This window comes from Stylophora pistillata, chromosome 10 (genome assembly GCF_964205215.1).
Source record: "Stylophora pistillata chromosome 10, jaStyPist1.2, whole genome shotgun sequence".
Classification (NCBI taxonomy): Eukaryota; Metazoa; Cnidaria; class Anthozoa; order Scleractinia; family Pocilloporidae; genus Stylophora; species Stylophora pistillata.
This window is the reverse complement of record NC_142528.1, coordinates 2,029,262-2,050,000: the sequence shown is the minus strand read 5'-3', so window position 1 is coordinate 2,050,000 and position 20,739 is coordinate 2,029,262. Positions and strand designations below refer to the sequence as shown.

Here is a 20,739-nt window from a genome sequence, read left to right as displayed (position 1 = left end):
CACTAGCGATGCTTTTATCTCCAGATCGACAAACAAACCAGTTAGCTCCCCTGGTCCCCTCGAGAGGTTTTGACAAGAAACCAGTGGTGTAGCCATGGGTACACAAAAACCAATGGCGTAGCCATGGGTACCAAAATTAAATGGGACCTAGCTATGCCAATCTTTTTGTAGGTTTTGTCGAACACTAATACAACGGCTCCAAACCTGAACTCTACGGTCGCTACATCGACGACTGCATCGGCGCCACCTCCTCTACCAGAGAGGAGCTGACTCAATTTATAACCGCAGTCAATTCTTTTCACCCGGCTCTGAAAGAGACATCAAACTTTCAATCGAAGGCAACGGTTTATGCACTAGTGTCTATAACAAACCTACAGACTCGCATAATTACTTGTTGTATTCGTCTTCGCATCTATCTTACGTTAAGAACTCCATTCCTTTTTCTCAGTTTCTAAGACTTCGTCGTTTATGTAGTGATGACTCTGATTTCCACCACAAATCAGAGTCAATGTGCCAGTTATTCGATAAACGTGGTTACCCTGATTCTGTCGTTCAAGCGGGTTACCACCGCGCCCAACTTATTGATCGACATTCAGCACTACAAACGTCACAAAAGGAAGATTCCGACTGCATTCATTCACCCTCACAACCACTCAGTTAAATCCATCATTCTTAAAAACTTTAAATTAATTCAAAACGATCCAGGGACAAGCACTATCTTTTCGCAGCCTCCGCTCATTTCATTCAAAGGCGACAAAATCGTAGGCAATTTTTTGGTCAGAAGTTCTTTTCAGACTAATGACCAACCAGGCACTTTTAAATGCGCTCGTGCACGATGCCAAACGCGTCCTTTCATTCACAACACTGAGAAAATATCGGGAACCAAACAATCCATTAGGATCACCGATCACTTCACGTGCACCTCCGCCAATGTAATCTATTTCATAACTTGCACTCATTGCAAAAAGATTTACATCGGCGAAACAGGCAGAAGACTAGGTGATCGATTCCGAGAACACCTTCGCGACGTGGAGAGGAATGACAAGGACACATCGAAACCAGTCGCTAGACATTTTAACTTACCTAATCATTCCAAGCAACATATGGCAATCTGCGGTCTTTCCCAGTTACACTTAGGTAGCACGGAAACCCGTAAACTCTTGAACAAAAGCTCATCTTTCAAACCGGCAGTCTAAATCCCACAGGTATCAACGAACGCTTTTCATTCCACTAATTTATTCGTGTTTTTCTCGTTGCCATGTTCCCACCAATCACGTAGCTCCATTTCCTGCCTTTCGAAGCACACACAACCCACAATTCTTCTATTCGCTCGGACGAAGGGCTAACGCTCGAAACGTCAGCTTTTATAATCGTAATGGTGGCCAATTTACCATTTCAACTTTGTTGATTTATTGAAATTATTTCGTTACCCCCACCGACGCAGCCCCAAACAGTTTCTTTAGAAACTATCAGCCTTTATTCATAAATATTATTCAGTTTTAATAGACCGGCCCAGCTTGTCTATTAAAGTGGGGCGTAACGATTATTGTTCCACAGAAATATGTTTGTATTTGTTGTTTGCTTTTGTTAGAAAAAAGCTTTTCTTAGATCCTGAAAAAAGTTTTTAAAGACTTTTGTTTAGTCAGGAAAATATTTCAACAGGGAGTCCATTTCGATTAGACCCTGCATGAAATAAATTACAGACATTATGAAAATGCTTGAATGATCAAAACTACATGTTCAAAGCCTGAAGACGTTTCAAATTTGATAAGTTGTATTCTGACGAACAAGCAGACTTCTTCTATTGACTGAAATTTCATATGACCAAGAACTCCAAACAATTCTGTCTTGTATTTTAAATTTCAAAGTTCAGCTAAGAAAATCTCTATAAAGATTTCCACTCTCACGAAAACGAGTCAGTCCTTTAGCCGGTAAAGAAAAGAATGTAAATTTAGTCAAATTTTGTGAATTTGCCTCCATCAGGACAGAAAGTACCCATAAAATATTTTAACGCTTTTATCAATAATTGGTCTGTCCGGCGATAGAAATGAATAATTTTATGGAGATTACTTAAAAAAAAAACAGACCTTAGCGAACCGTTGTTATTAAAAAGATTGTCTCATTATGGGTAAGAAGCTGAAGTAGGTGGAAATAATTCATTGTTGGGGATCGAGCTTTAACATAGATCCAAACGCCGACTACAAGTGTTGTATAATAAACTGCAAAACGCTTACTTTGGCATTGTTAACCAAATGTTACAGCGAACATGAGGTTCTTAGTAACTACGAATCAAAATAATAACCAACGTCTGGCTTTTGAAAGCATCTCAGAAACATTGGTGCTAAAGCTTGCTATTGGTAGATTTAAAAATTAAGAGTTACTTATTCCATTTGAGTAAGTCAATGAATCAAACATCTATTCGACAAACTCCTGCAGCAAGGAAAACGTTTGAAACAAGTCGACCAAATAAAGACAAAATTACATCTGTAGCGCTGTTTAATTCACAACTGTGTGAGTACATTAGACAAGCATTACACATTAGGGACTGGTATAATGAAATAAATTCAACCACTTTTAGTTGCTTGAGTTCTTTTGCTTTTTTTTTCATTTTTTAGTCCTTAAGTCTTTGTTGGAAATCGTTGGCCCATTCACATCGCTATTTTCTGTTTTTATTTCCAAGAGGATTTGTTGTCTACCGTTTTACACACAGTTTTGTTAATCTTCACACATAAAACAAATTGCTTATAAATTAACTTTAAAACCTGAGGGAAATTCGGATAAAATGATGGGGAGTAAAAGAGGGACCAACTTGAACTCGAAGGTCTGCCCAGATCTATCGCAAGTAAAAATAGAGCACTTAACAACTGGGTATTACTAAAACTTACTCCAGTGTCAATGCAGTCCACATCTATATGCGAAAATCCACTCAAATACAAATACAACTAAATAAAAAAACTGATCACTTAAGTAACAAGTATTATATTAGGGGAGCATTCACGGAAAGTACGCCAGCAAAGAGAAACTGAAACGCGTGAAAAGTTCCAATAGGCTGCACTTTCTGATGAATTATTTCGGTGCTTGTGCGAATCTGCAAGTAAATAGATTGTTACGCTGCTTTATCTGAGAATTCCTTGTTTACACTAATACACCAATATGCCATAAGCTATAATTTGTCTTTCTAAAAATTACGAGATTGTGTGGAACACCGCGACTATATTTTGTGTGAAAATTGTTCCTATGTGTATTGATCACTTGACAAGGTTGATAGTCACTCTACCATTTCCAGCCGCATTATAACAACATTCATTTTCCTGATTTGTTCCACCGTTAAAAGATCCGCCTCCTCCGCCGCAAGAGAGATTGTCATTGTCACCTCCAGCTCCCCCAGAGTAACCTCCACCCCCGCCAGGTCCCCCAGAGTAAGCTGGATTTGAGCCGCCTCCTCCAAACCCACCATTATACGTTCCACCTTTCCCTCCGTTCAGAAATCCTTTGCCACCTTTACCGCCTCCACCCCCATTAGCGTTAAAGCCGCCGCCGCCGCCACCTTAAACAATAAAAACAAATGTTTAGTGGTCTCTAATGATATCGGGGCGGCATCAATGGAAATAACGAAAGATTAACATTTTTCTTCTATATTACAACTAAGTCACGAAAATCGAACTGTTAAAGAATTTCATATGATTCTCACATTGCTTTTGCTGTGTCACCCGAATTCGTAATCAACCAACGACCCTGATATCCACCTTTTTCCCGTTTTATGACCTAGTTTGGTGGCTCTAAAATAACGCAATAAGGGCGCAAGTGAAATACGAATGTTAGTCAACGAGCTACATTCAAGTGAACTAAGATTTTGCGAAAGTGTTCAACTCTTTGGCGTATGTGCTTTTGATACATCAGTTTCATGGGTTAGAAATTGCTCATGTGATGACTTTTTATCGTCTCACAGTTCTCACAGTCTGAAGATAAATGGGTAAATCTCATTTTGCTCACCTGGTTTATCACCAGCGCTACCTCCTCCATTTCCGTTTGTTCCTCCCGACCCCAATGGCGAGGGGTACCCTTCATTCCCTATGGTGCTTGCGGATGCGTCACATCCTGAATGTTGTTCTGACATCTTTTTAATTCCCCCTCCACCTCCAGCAATGATCAAAGGCGTATTTCCTCCTCTCACCACAAATGTACCTCCACCACCTCCTGCAGTTGTTATGGCGTAAGACCCTCTTTTTCCTTTATGACCAACAAGTATACGAATGATCTCATTTTTGGTCAAAATAAAGTTTCCGATCATCCTTGCTCCTCTTCCTCCATTCTGGATCACACTGTCCTTACCATACCACCCTGCAGCCCCTATAGCTTCTATTTTATATTCTCCAGTGTATGGCACAGTCCATCGTTGAATGCCACTGGATACGGTAACTTGTCCGTCATGATCTTTCCCTGTATAGTGACCGCCAAGTGAGTTTGGACCGCTAGTTTTAGTCGAACCAAGATTTGTAAAGACAGCTTTAAACTCTAGGTAGATAGACAGAAAAGGAACGACGCTTTATTGTTGAAGGCCATACGGCTGCCTAACTGATAGCAAATATGCCTTCAGCGTACTCTGAAAGTAATGGGAGAGCGAAGAAATCTACTCGCGCCTTGTTTGACAAAGTAGCGGGAATAGTTGTCACCCGACCGCGCCCTTACCTATGCACATGTTTCTTCCATCCCCGATTAATCCTGCTTTGCAGGAGCAATTGTAAGAGCCTTCAGTGTTGTTACACGTGGCGTCAGCATGGCATCCATGCAGACCTTTCTCACATTCGTTGACGTCTACGATAAGCATAAAAAGGATACCATCAGTTGACCTCCTTTTTATAACAGGAAGCAAAGAATATAGCGTTGAACTTACCTTGCTCACAAAAGTTTCCAGTCCACCCGGATGAGTTACACACACACATGTAGTTGACGTGTTGGTTTACACACCATGCACTGTTTTGGCACTGGTGTTGGATGCAGTAATCTGCAACTAAATGGGAAACATCTCCAAATAACATTCACTTACACATGATCAAAGTCATCAGTAAATATTTGTCTTCCTAACCTTCTGTTTTCATGTCACAGTAAGCTAGAATAGGGTTTCCAGACCTGATGGAATCCAACCAGTAATTACCGCTGACCACTTGTCCTCCCTCACTCGCCTTAATCTCTCTGCACGAATAGGCAGGCAACTCAGAAATGGAGCCGAGAGGGACTGGCATCGAAGAAATTAATTTACAGGAAGACGAAAGTTAGAAACAATGATGAGTACCGATGTAGAATCCTTGAACGAGGTAATTATTAGAAGTTTGAAGGAGAAATCGGTTATTTCTGATACTGATATAAGTTCTTTTACCTCGTTTTGAGTCACTGGCCATGTAATATCTGTCTTTGTCTTTAACAAAGTCGTCAGGTCTGGCCTCCTTGGTCCGGTTATTTAACTCGCACTTTGAATTGAGTATGACGATGTTATAGCTTTGACATCTGAAATCAGCGTGACAAGCTTCTCGGCATTTCAGCGCGACGGCGCCCTGTCGGCCCTCGATCGTCATAAAGGTGTGGCCCCTCAGCATCATTTGGAAAATGGAGTGAATGCTTGCTCTACACTGCTTGCTGGTAATACTGTGCAACATTTGAATCATGACAAGCACGACAAAAACTGAAATCTGTCCACTGCCCATTGCTAGCATTATTGCTGTGACGTCTGCAAGAACAAGTACCATATGACGTTGAAGATGTGGGGCGGAAAAGTAAAGGAAGAGAAGAAAAAATTGAAAAAAAGAATCCTGCATATACCGTAAGAGAAGAAATGGGATGCAAAACTTTCAATTGTGACAAAAATCCCACTAACTTGGCCAGCATTCACCCTCCAAGCCTTGACAAATTTCCGAATCGTTAGAATGGTCACATTTTTCCTCGAGCATCGCTCTCGAAAAATGATGTTCTTATCTTTTCACGCCCAATGGGGGCTATTGTATACTCACACCTGTTTGGTCTCGTACGTGTAATGACAATTTTCAATTGTAATTACGAAAAAGACTAATACGGAGTTCATTCCCGCATGTAAACATTTGTTTGACAATCTTTGAATTGCGGTTTAATGTCTGCAAAAATCATTGTTCACAATCTGGTTTCTTGAAACGTCAGGACATACTCAGCAACCAGGACTGTCAACAAAAGGTCGACAGATAACTTTTGCCCTTTAGCTAAAGTTTCTTTCGTAAAGTCATAATTCAAATATTAAGAAGGTGAAAAAGGAAAATTTTCAAAATAAACCAAATAAACCACAGCAATATAAATCAAAATAAATCAAAATCAAATCAAATAAACCACAGCATGGTAACGTTAACAAGTACGTGATTAATGTTAGCATTTTTTGATTGAGTTTTGTCATAGCCCCATCTCGTCATGCAAGGAATAACTTGAAACCAAGAGCCATAATTGGGCCCAATTATGGCTCTTGTTGAAACTTAAACGAAGCTATTCGTCCACTGGATAACTAAAGCTTTGGCTCTAGAAGAAGAGAACAGAAGCCACCGAAAGTTTAGCTTTTGAAGTTAAAAAGAAACTGGATGAAAAAGGCTTCTTCAAAAAGGAATATTCCCGATTACAATTCTGGGAGTAGTATGATGACATCGTTGGAAGATTTTCAATTAGTTACTGGGAAAGACTAAAAGAAATTGGTTCAGTGTGTCAAGCTTGAGTGGACTATGCCCTCATCTTCCTGCTTATATTCATCAAAGCCTGCAAAGTACTTAGCACTTAAACCGCCTGACATCGACTGCGCAGTCATCCTGACTCTCGTTCTACCGAAAGACCAAATAAAAAAAATTCTGAGGTCGAGTTCTATTCTTTGTTCTCACAGTCATTCAGAGCAACAGTTAAGTTAATTTACAAACTAATGGTTGAATAATTCAGTTAAAGGTTTTGTAGACACCCTCTTGAGTATTATCGATTAAAATTTAATAAGTACAAAACCTATTAATACGAATTTCAGATGACTCCACGAAATATCTCAAGGTAAAAATCCGTTGCACACCCATAGAGGCAAATGATTTGCAGATCGGCAAGTGTTCTAAAGATTGCAATGTGAAAAAATTCCTCATATGTCACCCCCGCGAGCTGATTAGGATCAAAATTTCCATTGCGAGATTTTGTAATGTCTTTAAGAAACAAGCAAATGGGTCGAAAAAGAATCCTATTCAACTGATAAAATACAGAATAATTTCGAGAATGAAAGTAGGTACGGAAAATCGTGCCGAGACATGTAAACCGAACCGACTTAGCTAATTTATTGTCAAGCGTTGTGTTCTAAATAACTTTCTCTTGACTATTCATTTAAAGGAAATAAATTATTAAAAATCCGTATGATCGAGAATCCCTCTCTGTGTGCTTAAGGTTATGCTGTTTTCTGTAGTGGCTCTTTAACATACTGCAATATGTCGTGGTAGAAATGTTTTACTTTTAGGACTTAAGAGGTGTTCAGTTCGACTCTCTCGATCTAGAAATTGTTTATGTCCCAATTTTTCCCCGGGGGCTGTATGCTCCTCATTTCAAATTTACTCCTTACTCCTTCTAGAAAAGTTCTCAAAAATTGCACGAGGCATAACATAAAGATTTCCAGCAGTACTTCCACGTAACCTACAAATTCAGTCATTAAAGTTTGCAACTTCGCTTCTCTAATGTCCCTCACTGACTTGAAAGAGACATAATCCAACTTTGGTGTAATTGAAAATAACGCCATACTAAAATGTTCTCTATGAAACTGAGAAGAAGCAAATAAAAATCAAAAAACCATTTTTATATAGTATATTTATCTAAATTAATCGATGCCTACCTAATAAAAAAAATTAAATCACTCAAGCGATTTGGTTAACATCATGGAAATCCTGTAAACATGAAAGTAGCGGCATCAAGGAATTTAGACCCGATTTGAGATAGAATTCGTTGTCAGGTCAAGTTACTGAACTTAAAACATCAAAACTGCTTCTTGTTCTCATTCTCTGTACCTTAGCCGTACTCGTGTAAGTAAAATAATTACCCATATTTTTACTTTAGCTTCTTGATGGATTCCAATTAGTCAAACTAGTGCATCGAAAGAGCGGAAGACGTCGAATCATAATCTGCTGTGTTGCACAATCATTAGAGCAAACTTTATTTTCATGTGCTTTGAAAATATTACCAATGACGTTCAAAACAATCGCCAGTGAGGAAAATAGTAGTAGATGACCCGAAAAGTAAAACAATGATTGAAAAGTGAAATTACAAACTCGACGAAACAAATGGAGGACGAAATTTTGTTCTCACGAAGAATCAGCATCGGCCAAAGTAATTACTGGCAACTGATACAGAATAGGGAAAAACAAAAACACCAACAGAATCGTATAAACTATTTTCACGTCTCCTTTGTAACTATTTTGAATTTTTTGAGATCCAACTACATAAATTTTTGTAATCTTTTTAGGCCACCTGATGTTTCTTTCTGACAGAACGAAAATTTCATGTCATATTCGGGACAGAAGTTTTTAGAGTCAAAAAGTATCAACGTATTTTTCGTAATTGATGCTCAGCTGCATGAATTTCTAAAATACTGCTTGTTTTCATGATACGAACACAGAGAAACTTGGACTGCTTACCTGAAGTTGGTATTCAACGGATTATTTGTGTCTTGAAAGATAATTGAAAATTTTAGACCCATTTTATTTTGTCTCGCGCGGTAAGCTGCCTACTGGCAAGAAATGGGAAAAAAGATTCTTTGCTGTGTCCTGCCGCGAATGTTTAATTGGTCATTCATGTTTTGAGATATATAGACTTAAACGACTACAACGCACGCAAACTGGCCGCAGTTTGGTCAAATTAAGCCTCTCGCGCATGCTCGCTGTTTGTACACTCCCAACAGACTACGCATGTAGTACAGGTGGCTTGTGGTGTGGCCCTTATTAAGCTTTAACTGTAAAACAGTACAAAGTTGATAAAGTTGAGAGATGAGAGCAGGAGAAGAATGCATGAGACAAAGAAAATGGTAGTCCCTTTTACTGTAGAATCTCGTATATCCGATGAAACACATTTCCTCGTCCTTTCCTGAAGAAACGTAGCTTTCAAGTTGTGAAATTTTTATATGCATGAGACATGAGAAAATGGTAGTCCCTTTTACTGTAGAATCTCGTATATCCGATGAAACACATTTCCTCGTCCTTTCCTAAAGAAACGTAGCTTTCAAGTTGTGAAATTTTTATAACTTAAGTCAAATGAAAAACAGAGGTGCACTAACTGACCGATATGAATCAATATATATCAAACCGTATTTTTAAACTTTGATTCATTGACTAATTAATCAAGGCAACTAGGAAAAAGTAATAACTTGTTTTTGTAATTCCTAGAAACAATTAATTCGCAACAAACACATTTCTGATTGCTTATGGCCTACATCTCATTTCGACCTACATACATGTTAATTACCGCGTTTTCCTCAACCTAACAAGAATGAACATAAGAGCTTACTGAAAATGTTACTCTAGATGTTGACGGTAAACTAACAATAAAGTTTTGCTTAAACTTAAAGATGCCATCACCTTGGCAAATGTATCCGCTCTCAAAAAAAGGAAAAATATAGAGCCTGCATGACAAGGCTGACAGAGCTGAAAAAAATTCTTGAATTTGCTATATTTAAGAGACTTAAAAAACGAAAAAAACAAAAGAACAGACTTAACATCAGTTTCTTTGTACAGACTTGTCGTAGTTCCTTGTATTTATTTAATGACCAATAACCATTTGACGAAATTTCCAGCCTAAGTCTAAAAATCTTTGGCAACTGTATTTGAATTAAGCTAACCTATTAGCTAAAGTAACTCGTGGCTCACCATCACAAAAATTCCAAAATGACAAAAAAGCGGTGGGATCATAACGCATTCATTTATTAACCTTGCCTTGAACAGTTGCTCTTGTATTTTTTATTTCAGAATAAAAAGGCTCATAAAGATAAACTGAATAAAACAAATGAAGATAGGCTCGGATCCCACAGTCAATAGCCTCATAGTTTTGGCAACAAATATTGAACAAGTCTGATCTTCTCCATGTGAGCCCGTACTGTGGTCACACTGAAAGCTCTCTTAATCACTGACTCAACGTTAACTATTATCATTTAGCAAGCTCGGCTAGTCAGGAGCCAAACAGTTTTTGGCAGTCAAAAACATGGATATTGTTTTGTAGATGCCCAACTCCTACCCCGAATTTTCATTCTCGAATAATTTCGAGAATGAAAGTAGGTACGGAAAATCGTGCCGAGACATGTAAACCGAACCGACTTAGCTAATTTATTGTCAAGCGTTGTGTTCTAAATAACTTTCTCTTGACTATTCATTTAAAGGAAATAAATTATTAAAAATCCGTATGATCGAGAATCCCTCTCTGTGTGCTTAAGGTTATGCTGTTTTCTGTAGTGGCTCTTTAACATACTGCAATATGTCGTGGTAGAAATGTTTTACTTTTAGGACTTAAGAGGTGTTCAGTTCGACTCTCTCGATCTAGAAATTGTTTATGTCCCAATTTTTCCCCGGGGGCTGTATGCTCCTCATTTCAAATTTACTCCTTACTCCTTCTAGAAAAGTTCTCAAAAATTGCACGAGGCATAACATAAAGATTTCCAGCAGTACTTCCACGTAACCTACAAATTCAGTCATTAAAGTTTGCAACTTCGCTTCTCTAATGTCCCTCACTGACTTGAAAGAGACATAATCCAACTTTGGTGTAATTGAAAATAACGCCATACTAAAATGTTCTCTATGAAACTGAGAAGAAGCAAATAAAAATCAAAAAACCATTTTTATATAGTATATTTATCTAAATTAATCGATGCCTACCTAATAAAAAAAATTAAATCACTCAAGCGATTTGGTTAACATCATGGAAATCCTGTAAACAAAAAGTAGCGGCATCAAGGAATTTAGACCCGATTTGAGATAGAATTCGTTGTCAGGTCAAGTTACTGAACTTAAAACATCAAAACTGCTTCTTGTTCTCATTCTCTGTACCTTAGCCGTACTCGTGTAAGTAAAATAATTACCCATATTTTTACTTTAGCTTCTTGATGGATTCCAATTAGTCAAACTAGTGCATCGAAAGAGCGGAAGACGTCGAATCATAATCTGCTGTGTTGCACAATCATTAGAGCAAACTTTATTTTCATGTGCTTTGAAAATATTACCAATGACGTTCAAAACAATCGCCAGTGAGGAAAATAGTAGTAGATGACCCGAAAAGTAAAACAATGATTGAAAAGTGAAATTACAAACTCGACGAAACAAATGGAGGACGAAATTTTGTTCTCACGAAGAATCAGCATCGGCCAAAGTAATTACTGGCAACTGATACAGAATAGGGAAAAACAAAAACACCAACAGAATCGTATAAACTATTTTCACGTCTCCTTTGTAACTATTTTGAATTTTTTGAGATCCAACTACATAAATTTTTGTAATCTTTTTAGGCCACCTGATGTTTCTTTCTGACAGAACGAAAATTTCATGTCATATTCGGGACAGAAGTTTTTAGAGTCAAAAAGTATCAACGTATTTTTCGTAATTGATGCTCAGCTGCATGAATTTCTAAAATACTGCTTGTTTTCATGATACGAACACAGAGAAACTTGGACTGCTTACCTGAAGTTGGTATTCAACGGATTATTTGTGTCTTGAAAGATAATTGAAAATTTTAGACCCATTTTATTTTGTCTCGCGCGGTAAGCTGCCTACTGGCAAGAAATGGGAAAAAAGATTCTTTGCTGTGTCCTGCCGCGAATGTTTAATTGGTCATTCATGTTTTGAGATATATAGACTTAAACGACTACAACGCACGCAAACTGGCCGCAGTTTGGTCAAATTAAGCCTCTCGCGCATGCTCGCTGTTTGTACACTCCCAACAGACTACGCATGCAGTACAGGTGGCTTGTGGTGTGGCCCTTATTAAGCTTTAACTGTAAAACAGTACAAAGTTGGTAAAGTTGAGAGATGAGAGCAGGAGAAGAATGCATGAGACAAAGAAAATGGTAGTCCCTTTTACTGTAGAATCTCGTATATCCGATGAAACACATTTCCTCGTCCTTTCCTGAAGAAACGTAGCTTTCAAGTTGTGAAATTTTTATATGCATGAGACATGAGAAAATGGTAGTCCCTTTTACTGTAGAATCTCGTATATCCGATGAAACACATTTCCTCGTCCTTTCCTAAAGAAACGTAGCTTTCAAGTTGTGAAATTTTTATAACTTAAGTCAAATGAAAAACAGAGGTGCACTAACTGACCGATATGAATCAATATATATCAAACCGTATTTTTAAACTTTGATTCATTGACTAATTAATCAAGGCAACTAGGAAAAAGTAATAACTTGTTTTTGTAATTCCTAGAAACAATTAATTCGCAACAAACACATTTCTGATTGCTTATGGCCTACATCTCATTTCGACCTACATACATGTTAATTACCGCGTTTTCCTCAACCTAACAAGAATGAACATAAGAGCTTACTGAAAATGTTACTCTAGATGTTGACGGTAAACTAACAATAAAGTTTTGCTTAAACTTAAAGATGCCATCACCTTGGCAAATGTATCCGCTCTCAAAAAAAGGAAAAATATAGAGCCTGCATGACAAGGCTGACAGAGCTGAAAAAAATTCTTGAATTTGCTATATTTAAGAGACTTAAAAAACGAAAAAAACAAAAGAACAGACTTAATATCAGTTTCTTTGTACAGACTTGTCGTAGTTCCTTGTATTTATTTAATGACCAATAACCATTTGACGAAATTTCCAGCCTAAGTCTAAAAATCTTTGGCAACTGTATTTGAATTAAGCTAACCTATTAGCTAAAGTAACTCGTGGCTCACCATCACAAAAATTCCAAAATGACAAAAAAGCGGTGGGATCATAACGCATTCATTTATTAACCTTGCCTTGAACAGTTGCTCTTGTATTTTTTATTTCAGAATAAAAAGGCTCATAAAGATAAACTGAATAAAACAAATGAAGATAGGCTCGGATCCCACAGTCAATAGCCTCATAGTTTTGGCGACAAATATTGAACAAGTCTGATCTTCTCCATGTGAGCCCGTACTGTGGTCACACTGAAAGCTCTCTTAATCACTGACTCAACGTTAACTATTATCATTTAGCAAGCTCGGCTAGTCAGGAGCCAAACAGTTTTTGGCAGTCAAAAACATGGATATTGTTTTGTAGATGCCCAACTCCTACCCCTTCTTTCCTAATTTTCCTGACTCTTCGCTGCTTTAGGTGTAAAGTGTGACGAGCTCTTAAGTTGATCTTGGAGACTTTGTCCGTCGCTACAAAATTATTTTTATTAATACATCAGGCACTCTAGACTTTGATAAACAGGTGAAAGTTTTAAAAATTCTCACAAAAAGCATTATTTGTGTCCACTGAACTTCAGAGAAGGAACAAATTTTACAGGTTTTGTAGAAGATAAATTCCTTAAGGTAAAGATATTCACAAAAAGGACCTATTCCAGCAGATACTGTTTGTAGATCTAAACTTGGAACTTAAAAGCAAACGACTTTAAAATTTAAGGGTTGTGCTGGTAAGTGTACACCTTAAATCCCTTAACAAAAAGTAAATAAATCAAAATCAAATCTTGTGTTTGAAAACTAACAACAATCAGCCTTCAAAACAGAAATCAAAATCAAATCTTTAGTGTGTTTGAAAACTAGCAACAATGAGCGTTTAAAACAGAATATCCACTTCACTTTGAGGAACTTGCTACCATGTGCATTTCATTGAAGAAATGTGACAACCACTCGACCATGTTCATTGCTATTATAACAACATTCATTTTGCTGATTTGTCCCAATGTTAAAAGATCCTCCTCCTTCCCCGCAAGATTTAGCAATATTCCCGCCTCCATTTCCCCCAGAGTAACCACCACCGCCACCAGCTCCGTTGTTCCCTCCACGAAAACCACCGCCACCTCCGAATCCACCCTGATATGCTCCACCCTCTCCTCCCTGGATATATCCTTTACCTCCTTTTCCCCCTTGTCCCCCTCCACCCTTTGCAGTCTTTCCATTGCTAAAGAAGCCGCCACCTCCACCACCTACAATGATAAAAACCTAATCGGTGATCTCCTCTATAAAACACAGTAATTACAAGTTGACTCTTCCATAGCGATTCGTAATATTTTGTCTAAGTTTATTTCTTTGTGTTTGGATGTTAATAAAATTTGACAAGTCAGCACTGCAATTTTGCGTTAGACTCGGTTTATTGCAGCTGTTTAGTTAAAATCCTCAATTAGCCGATAGAAACCCTTGTCAACTGTGTATAAACATCATTGTAGAATTTTTAAAAAGCGAACGAGCGAAACTCAATTGAACTTCAGATATTGTGGAGAAAAGAAAAAACTTCAAACGTAGAGTTAATAACTTAAATAAATAAGGTTTTAATTAATCTTATTGTCGTCTTATTATGTGGCGAATTGAACACACTGATGGAACTTTTCTCCTTTCTCCGCTTACCTGGAAGTTGACCACTGGTTTTCCCCCCATGTCCATTGCTTCCTCCTGACCCCAGTGGCGAGTTATTCCCAGAATTCCCTGTGGTGCTTATGGACGCATCACATCCTGGATGTTGTTCTGACATCTTTTTAATCCCCCCTCCACCTCCAGCTATGATCAAAGGCGTGTTGCTTCGTCTCACCACAAATGTACCTCCACCACCTCCGGCATTTGAATTGCTGGACGACTTCGATGCACCTCCTTTTTGACCAACAAGAAAACGAATGATCTCGCTTTTTTTCAGATTAAAGTTTTCAATCATCCTTGCCCCTCTTCCTCCGTTCTTGATGACACTTCCCTTCCCGTACCCCCCTGAGGCTCCTATTGCCTCAATTCTGTATCGACCAGTGTGTGGCACAGTCCACAGTTGAATACCGCTGGATAATGTAACTTGTCCGTCATGGTCCTGACCTGTGTAGTGACTACCGATTGAGGCTGGACCCTTGCCGCCTTCACTCGCATCAAGGGTTGTAAACACAGCTGAAAATCCTGCGTAACAAACACGCAATATTATGAAATTTATCTTACTTGCGATGAATTGTCAAATTATATTGCCAATATCGCCAACTGCCATGCTTGAAAAATGATTCCTGCAAATTAAGGGAAATTAGATAAAGAAGAAAAAGCTCCTGAAAATTATACGAAGAAAGTTAAACTGCCTTCTTAAGACTTCTTGAATCCTAGAAGAATAACAATGCTTCCCAGACTGCTTCCGCTTCCTTCTCTCAATGAAAGCCATTTCTATTCCCTATTCACAGTATACTGATATGTATCTAGTAACAAATTCATTCCACATTTCCCTGCGTCTGTTCGATAGAAAGATCAGAGACGATGTCAAAATGTAATAAGAACAAAAAGGTGGAACTCGAGGCGCAGCCGGATATGTCACTGAACTTCATATCTAGTTCTAGAGTAAGAAAAATAAAGCCATTTAAACCAGTTCTTGTATTTTTTTGGTTTTGTTACAATTCTCCTTCAAGAAAAAAGAGAGACAGCTTGATATGTTGCATCTCGTTACCTGTGCATTTAGTCCCATTTCCTTTGAATCCATCTTTACACGTGCACTTGTAAGATCCCAGGGTGTTGTTACACTCAGCATTCACATCACAGCCGTGAGTTCCTTAACTACATTCGTTGGAGTCTTGAACACAAAAAGGCGGGCATATCATGTATATGAGACCCTTTTTTTAGTACCTTCAGATAATAAAGATAAAAGACGGAGTCTCAAAATGTTACATTAATAGTCATTAAATCACCTGAGCAATAAGTTCCATTTCCATGAAATCCATCTTTACACGTGCAGTTGTAAGATCCCAAGTTATTGTTACACTCAGCATACACATCACATGGGTGTATTCTGTCGGCACACTCGTCTATGTCTAGAATAAAAAAAAAAGAGGACCATCTAGATCACTTATATTACTTCACAATCTACTTTTGATGAAAGTCACCACAGAAAATGTGAGGACTAGTTACCCGTGCAGTTAGTTCTATTTCCATAAAATCCATCTTTACACGTGCACTTGTGAGACCCCGGGGTATTGTTACAATCAGCATTCATATCGCAGCTATGTGTTCTGTCAGAACATTCATTGTTATCTGCATCAACAAAAGAAAGTTTATTATTGTATAATAACATAGGTATTATCATAAAAACAGACCACATTATATCTTATAGCAAGTCACCCCCGTAGTTAGTTCCATTTCCTTGAAATCCATCTTTACATGTGCATTTGTAAGATCCCAGGGTATTGTTACAATCAGCATTCACATCACAGTCGTGTGTTCTATCAGCACATTCGTTTACTTCTAGAACACGGAAAGGAATATCATGTAAATTATACCCTTTTTAAGCCCTCTCAGATAACAAAGATGACACACATAGTCTAAATGTGTTACAATTAGTAACCTGTGCAGTTAGTTCCATTTCCTTGAAATCCATCTTTACACGTGCAGTTAAAAGATCCCAAGGTATCTTTACATTCAGCATTTATATCTACAAGAAAAGGACTATCATGTAAATGAAACCTCTTTTGAGCTTTCTCATACAATGTAAATGAAAAACGGTGTATGAAATGTTTCAATTAGTTACCTGTGCAGTTAGTTCCATTTCCATGAAATCCATCTTTACACGAGCAGTTGTAAGATCCATTGGTATTGTTACACTCAGCATTAACATCACAGTCGTGTTTTCCATAAGCACATTCATCTATGTCTGGAACAAGTAAAAGAATATAATGTAATTGAGATCTTTATTTCAAGTCACCTCAAATGATACAGCCAAAAGACGGAGTTTAAATACATCATAACAAGTCACCTGTGCAGTTGGTTCCATTTCCATGAAATCCATCTCTACACGTGTAACTGAAAGATCCCAGGGTATTGTTACATTCAGCGTTCACATCACAGTCGTCTGTTCTGTCGGCACATTCGTTTAAATCTAGAACATGGATAGGAATGTAATGTAGTGTGTTGCAAATGAGACCATTTTTTCAGCTTTCTTATACACTGAGAAAGACGACGTATGATATATTGCAACTGGTGACCTGCGCAGTTCGTTCCATTTCCATGAAATCCATCTTTACACATGCAGTTGTAAGATCCCAGTGTATTGTTACACTCAGCATTAACATCACACACGCGTTTTCCATCAGCACATTCAGCTACGTCTAGAAAAAGAAAAAGAAGACGATTTAAATGAGTCCTGTAGTTTTAATTTTAATAAGTCACCTAAGATATTGAAGAAGAAAGACAGTCCTCACGAAAACATCAACATTTTCAATAAAAAACTTACCAATGCAATGTGTTCCATTTCCGTGAAATCCATCTTTACACGTGCACTTGTATGATCCCAGGGTATTGTCACAATCAGCATCCAGATCACAGTCGTGTGTTCTGTCAGCACATTCATCTGTGTCTAAAACACGGAAAGTAATATCGTATAAATGAAGCCTTTGTTAAGCTTCCTTATCCTTGCACAATGAAGATGAAAGACGGTGTATGAAATGTTTCAATTAGTTACCTGCGCAGTTTGTTCCATTTCCATGAAATCCCTTTTTACACGTGCATTTGTAAGATCCAAGGGTATTGTTACGCTCAGCATTCACATCACAGTCGTGTGTTCTGTTATTACATTCGTCAGTATCTACATCATGGTGACGAACTATAAGTAACTTCACAAATAATTACACCAAAGAAAATATTTGCCTATCTTTTACCACAGACACTGTAACTCTCTCCTGCCCCTCAAGTGAGAAACTGTGCATCATTTTGATAAGTGGTTTGACAAATCTCTCAATACGCCAACGACGAAAGCTATCAAGATATCAATCTAAATCAATCAGGCGATGTACCTGAACACGATCGTCCATTGCCAGTGTAACCTTCCTTGCAAGTACAATAATAGGAGCCCACGGTGTTGGTACAGTATGCATTGACGTCACAAGCATTATTTTCATTGATGCATTCATCGTGATCTGGTTAGTGAATGAAGAAGGAAAGAAGTCAATATTTCGTAAACATAAATTTAGCAGCGGCATATTCATACCTTGTGCTAAATTGCAAACCAGGAGTCCTTTTACTATGATTTACCTTCCAAATACATATCACAATTAACCAGAAGTGCCTTCCCAGTGCCAGATGGATCCAGCCAGTAGTTGCTACTTGCAATGTCTTTCCCTTCACTTGCTTTTATCTCATGGCATGAACGTGCTGGTAACTCCGGAATCGAACCCAAGGGAGCTGGTATAGGTAAAATTGTTGGAATTTAAGCACTCATAGGCGTACAAATCGAAAGGGGAGAGAAAAAGGCACGTGGGAATAGAAACAAGACCTGTGTTCCATTTATTTTGTTCTCCTTTGACTTGTGAATTCTTAAACACTCTGTTGAGCAAGGAAAGCAAGACCCTTCTCTCCTTAGCCCCCCGTTAAGAGCGTCAAGTTTTTTTTTAGTTTCTCCCTGACCGTAAGATTCTTGTAGCACTTTAAAAAGCAAATATACCAACAATCACTTGTCAATATTTCACACATGCATCAAAGCTGTTTTTTTTTGTTAACTTAAGTTAAACTTCAAACACTGAAAGAGGTAGAGATAAAATCTTTCATTATTACAGTCGGGAGATAATATGAAAGTAATTGAGAGTATTGGAAAACGCGGCCTGTAAGAACACTGCGTGATGGAAATATTTATAATTCATATTATAGAGTATCGGCTGAGTGCTTACCTCTTCCGTTCAAACGGCGAATGTCAAACCACGCAGGGTCTGTGCGGAAATTCTCAGGTCGTGCGTCCTTTGTACGGTTGTTTAATTCACAGATCTGTTCTTTTCTGTTGAAATTATAGCTTTGGCATGTAACTTCCCTTTCGCATAAAATATCACAGCTATGAGGAGCTGCTACTTTCATTCTCTTGGAAACGAAACTTTTGAGAGTCATGCCGCGAATGTCAACTTCTGTCCTGCATTGTTCCTCAGCTGTTACAAGGTTGGTGAACGAAACACAAATATGAAAATAACGAAATATCCGCAGCAACGAAAACCACTTAGAGATACACATATTTTAAATAAACATTTTTTCTTTGGGCTGACTAAGAACCGAGGACTGAAACTACCCTACGGAAGTTACCCGGATTTCAACGCCAATGAAGTGCTTAATGTTTCTCCCAAGCGATCTTTTAAAATCGTCAAAAAGAAGAATTTTCATGTAGGTTATAACCTACTTACCCACAGGGCAATCTGTTTGCCTTATTATTGAGAGCCACTTTGCTTGCCTTGCATACCGAGTAGAGTCAGGAGGCTGATGGCTTTTTCGATCAGGATGACAGCAGAAACAAAACAGGTTTTAATAAAACCGTTTCCGCTTTCAATTAGCAACCCTGGTTATTTCATGATTACGGTAAAGTGAATGTTCAATTCTGTAAAATAAACTCTACCCTTTGCGTACCCCAATAACCATTTGCCCTAAGATTTCATTCGATTGCTATCTTCCTATTCCAAAAAATGTTTCGTAAAATGACCTTAAAAGTGCACGAGCTTCTTTAAAATGTTTAGGTTGTCTCATCATGTACCACTTCATGGAGAAAACGTATTTAGATGAAATAATTTATTATATTAAATACTAGGAGAAGAAGCTTGTTCAGATATTTCATTCAGGGCCTAGTTATGTCAATAAAAATAGTAAAAAAAAAGGAAAAATTCTTTAGCAAACTTCAAAATATTGCTCTAGGTATGAGCAAGGATAAGAGTTTTGGTAAATCTCACCTTGTCCACGTGGTGTTAGTAAAGTCAAAACGTTGAGAACGAAGCAGTAGGGAACGAACACCATGTTCTCAGAAAATGACCGTTATTCGAACAACCACATTGAGGTTTTCAACTTAAATGGGGACATCAGTGAAACAGCTGAAGTTTAATATGCGTTCAAATACACCACTCTCTTTGTTTGATCAGGAAGCTTTCAGAGGTTTTAACAACTGAATAAGACCCTCTGGGATGTAATTTGGTTATATCAACTAAGTTGGAATTGGCCACCGTGAAGAGTTAAAAAGCTGACGTTTCGAGCGTTAGCCCTTCGTCAGAGCCAATGACGAAGGGCTAACGCTCGAAACGCCAGCTTTTTTAAAAACTCTTCACGGTGGCCAATTTACAATTTCAACTTAGTTGATCGAACCAAATTACCTTGTTACCCCTACCGACGCAGCACCACAGCCGTTTCTTTCGAAACTTTCACCCTTTATTCCTCTGGAATGTAGTTGGTTGGTGAAACTGGATTATACATAATGTGAATTAATGGCCTTCAATTTCAATTTATGGAAAAGATATCCTTCATGTGTTTTTCTCGTTTGGTTTACTGGAATATGTTCGCATGAGTACATCGTTAGAGCCAGCTACTTGAAGACTGTTTAGCAAATATTAAGATGCTCTCCTCGCTCGCCCAAACTTGATCAAAAAAATAAAAATTTATCAATTTCTTTCGGCAGGGAATCGTCACCAAGCCAATCGACTTGTTTCAAACTTAGTAAATGAATAATAAAAAATATCTATGAGAACAGGCTTTTATACAATTGCCCAATACCATTGCAGTGAATATTGCAGAGTGCTTTCTTTTACGCTTAAGTTAAGATCTTATTGGATGACAATCCCCGTTCAGACTTCCGACCCATGAA

At 38.0% G+C, this 20,739-nt stretch overlaps 2 protein-coding genes across 3 annotated transcripts; both read right to left on the bottom strand.

The window, feature by feature from the left end:
* Positions 1-2,478: 2,478 nt before the first annotated feature.
* On the bottom strand, positions 2,479-8,711 carry LOC148721302 (uncharacterized). Of its 2 annotated transcripts, none has more exons than XM_088735883.1 (7): positions 8,658-8,711; positions 5,378-5,725; positions 5,087-5,236; positions 4,895-5,011; positions 4,690-4,815; positions 3,994-4,515; positions 2,479-3,547 (listed from the first exon to the last, which is right to left on the bottom strand). In XM_088735883.1, the coding sequence occupies exons 2-7, from the start codon at positions 5,709-5,711 to the stop codon at positions 3,249-3,251; spliced, it is 1,548 nt and encodes a 515-aa protein (XP_088592009.1). In that variant the 5' UTR covers positions 5,712-5,725; positions 8,658-8,711; the 3' UTR covers positions 2,479-3,248. The 2 variants fall into 2 exon arrangements, with proteins under 2 accessions (XP_088592009.1, XP_088592008.1); XM_088735882.1 differs by lacking the exon at positions 8,658-8,711 and adding an exon at positions 8,063-8,172.
* Positions 8,712-13,802: 5,091 nt separating this feature from the next.
* LOC148721301 (uncharacterized) lies at positions 13,803-19,901 on the bottom strand. Its single transcript, XM_088735905.1, has 5 exons — positions 19,832-19,901; positions 18,803-19,108; positions 18,171-18,320; positions 14,541-15,068; positions 13,803-14,122 (listed from the first exon to the last, which is right to left on the bottom strand). The coding sequence occupies exons 1-5, from the start codon at positions 19,899-19,901 to the stop codon at positions 13,803-13,805; spliced, it is 1,374 nt and encodes a 457-aa protein (XP_088592031.1).
* Positions 19,902-20,739: the final 838 nt, after the last annotated feature.

What these genes read in the sequence shown, in the direction of transcription:
- LOC148721302 (XM_088735882.1), bottom strand. An exon ending in CTGTGACATGAAAACAGAAG is followed by an intron (nt 5,012 to 5,086) that starts GTTAGGAAGACA and finishes TTTCCCATTTAG; the next exon opens with TTGCAGATTACTGCATCCAA. An exon ending in TGGAAGAAACATGTGCATAG is followed by an intron (nt 4,516 to 4,689) that starts GTAAGGGCGCGG and finishes CTATCTACCTAG; the next exon opens with AGTTTAAAGCTGTCTTTACA.
- LOC148721301 (XM_088735905.1), bottom strand. Translation starts at nt 19,901, where the DNA reads ATGGTGTTCGTTCCCTACTGCTTCGTTCTCAACGTTTTGACTTTACTA. An exon ending in ACCACGTGGACAAGGTGAGA is followed by an intron (nt 19,109 to 19,831) that starts TTTACCAAAACT and finishes AGTGGTTTTCGT; the next exon opens with TGCTGCGGATATTTCGTTAT. An exon ending in TTGTGATATGTATTTGGAAG is followed by an intron (nt 15,069 to 18,170) that starts GTAAATCATAGT and finishes TTTGTTACGCAG; the next exon opens with GATTTTCAGCTGTGTTTACA.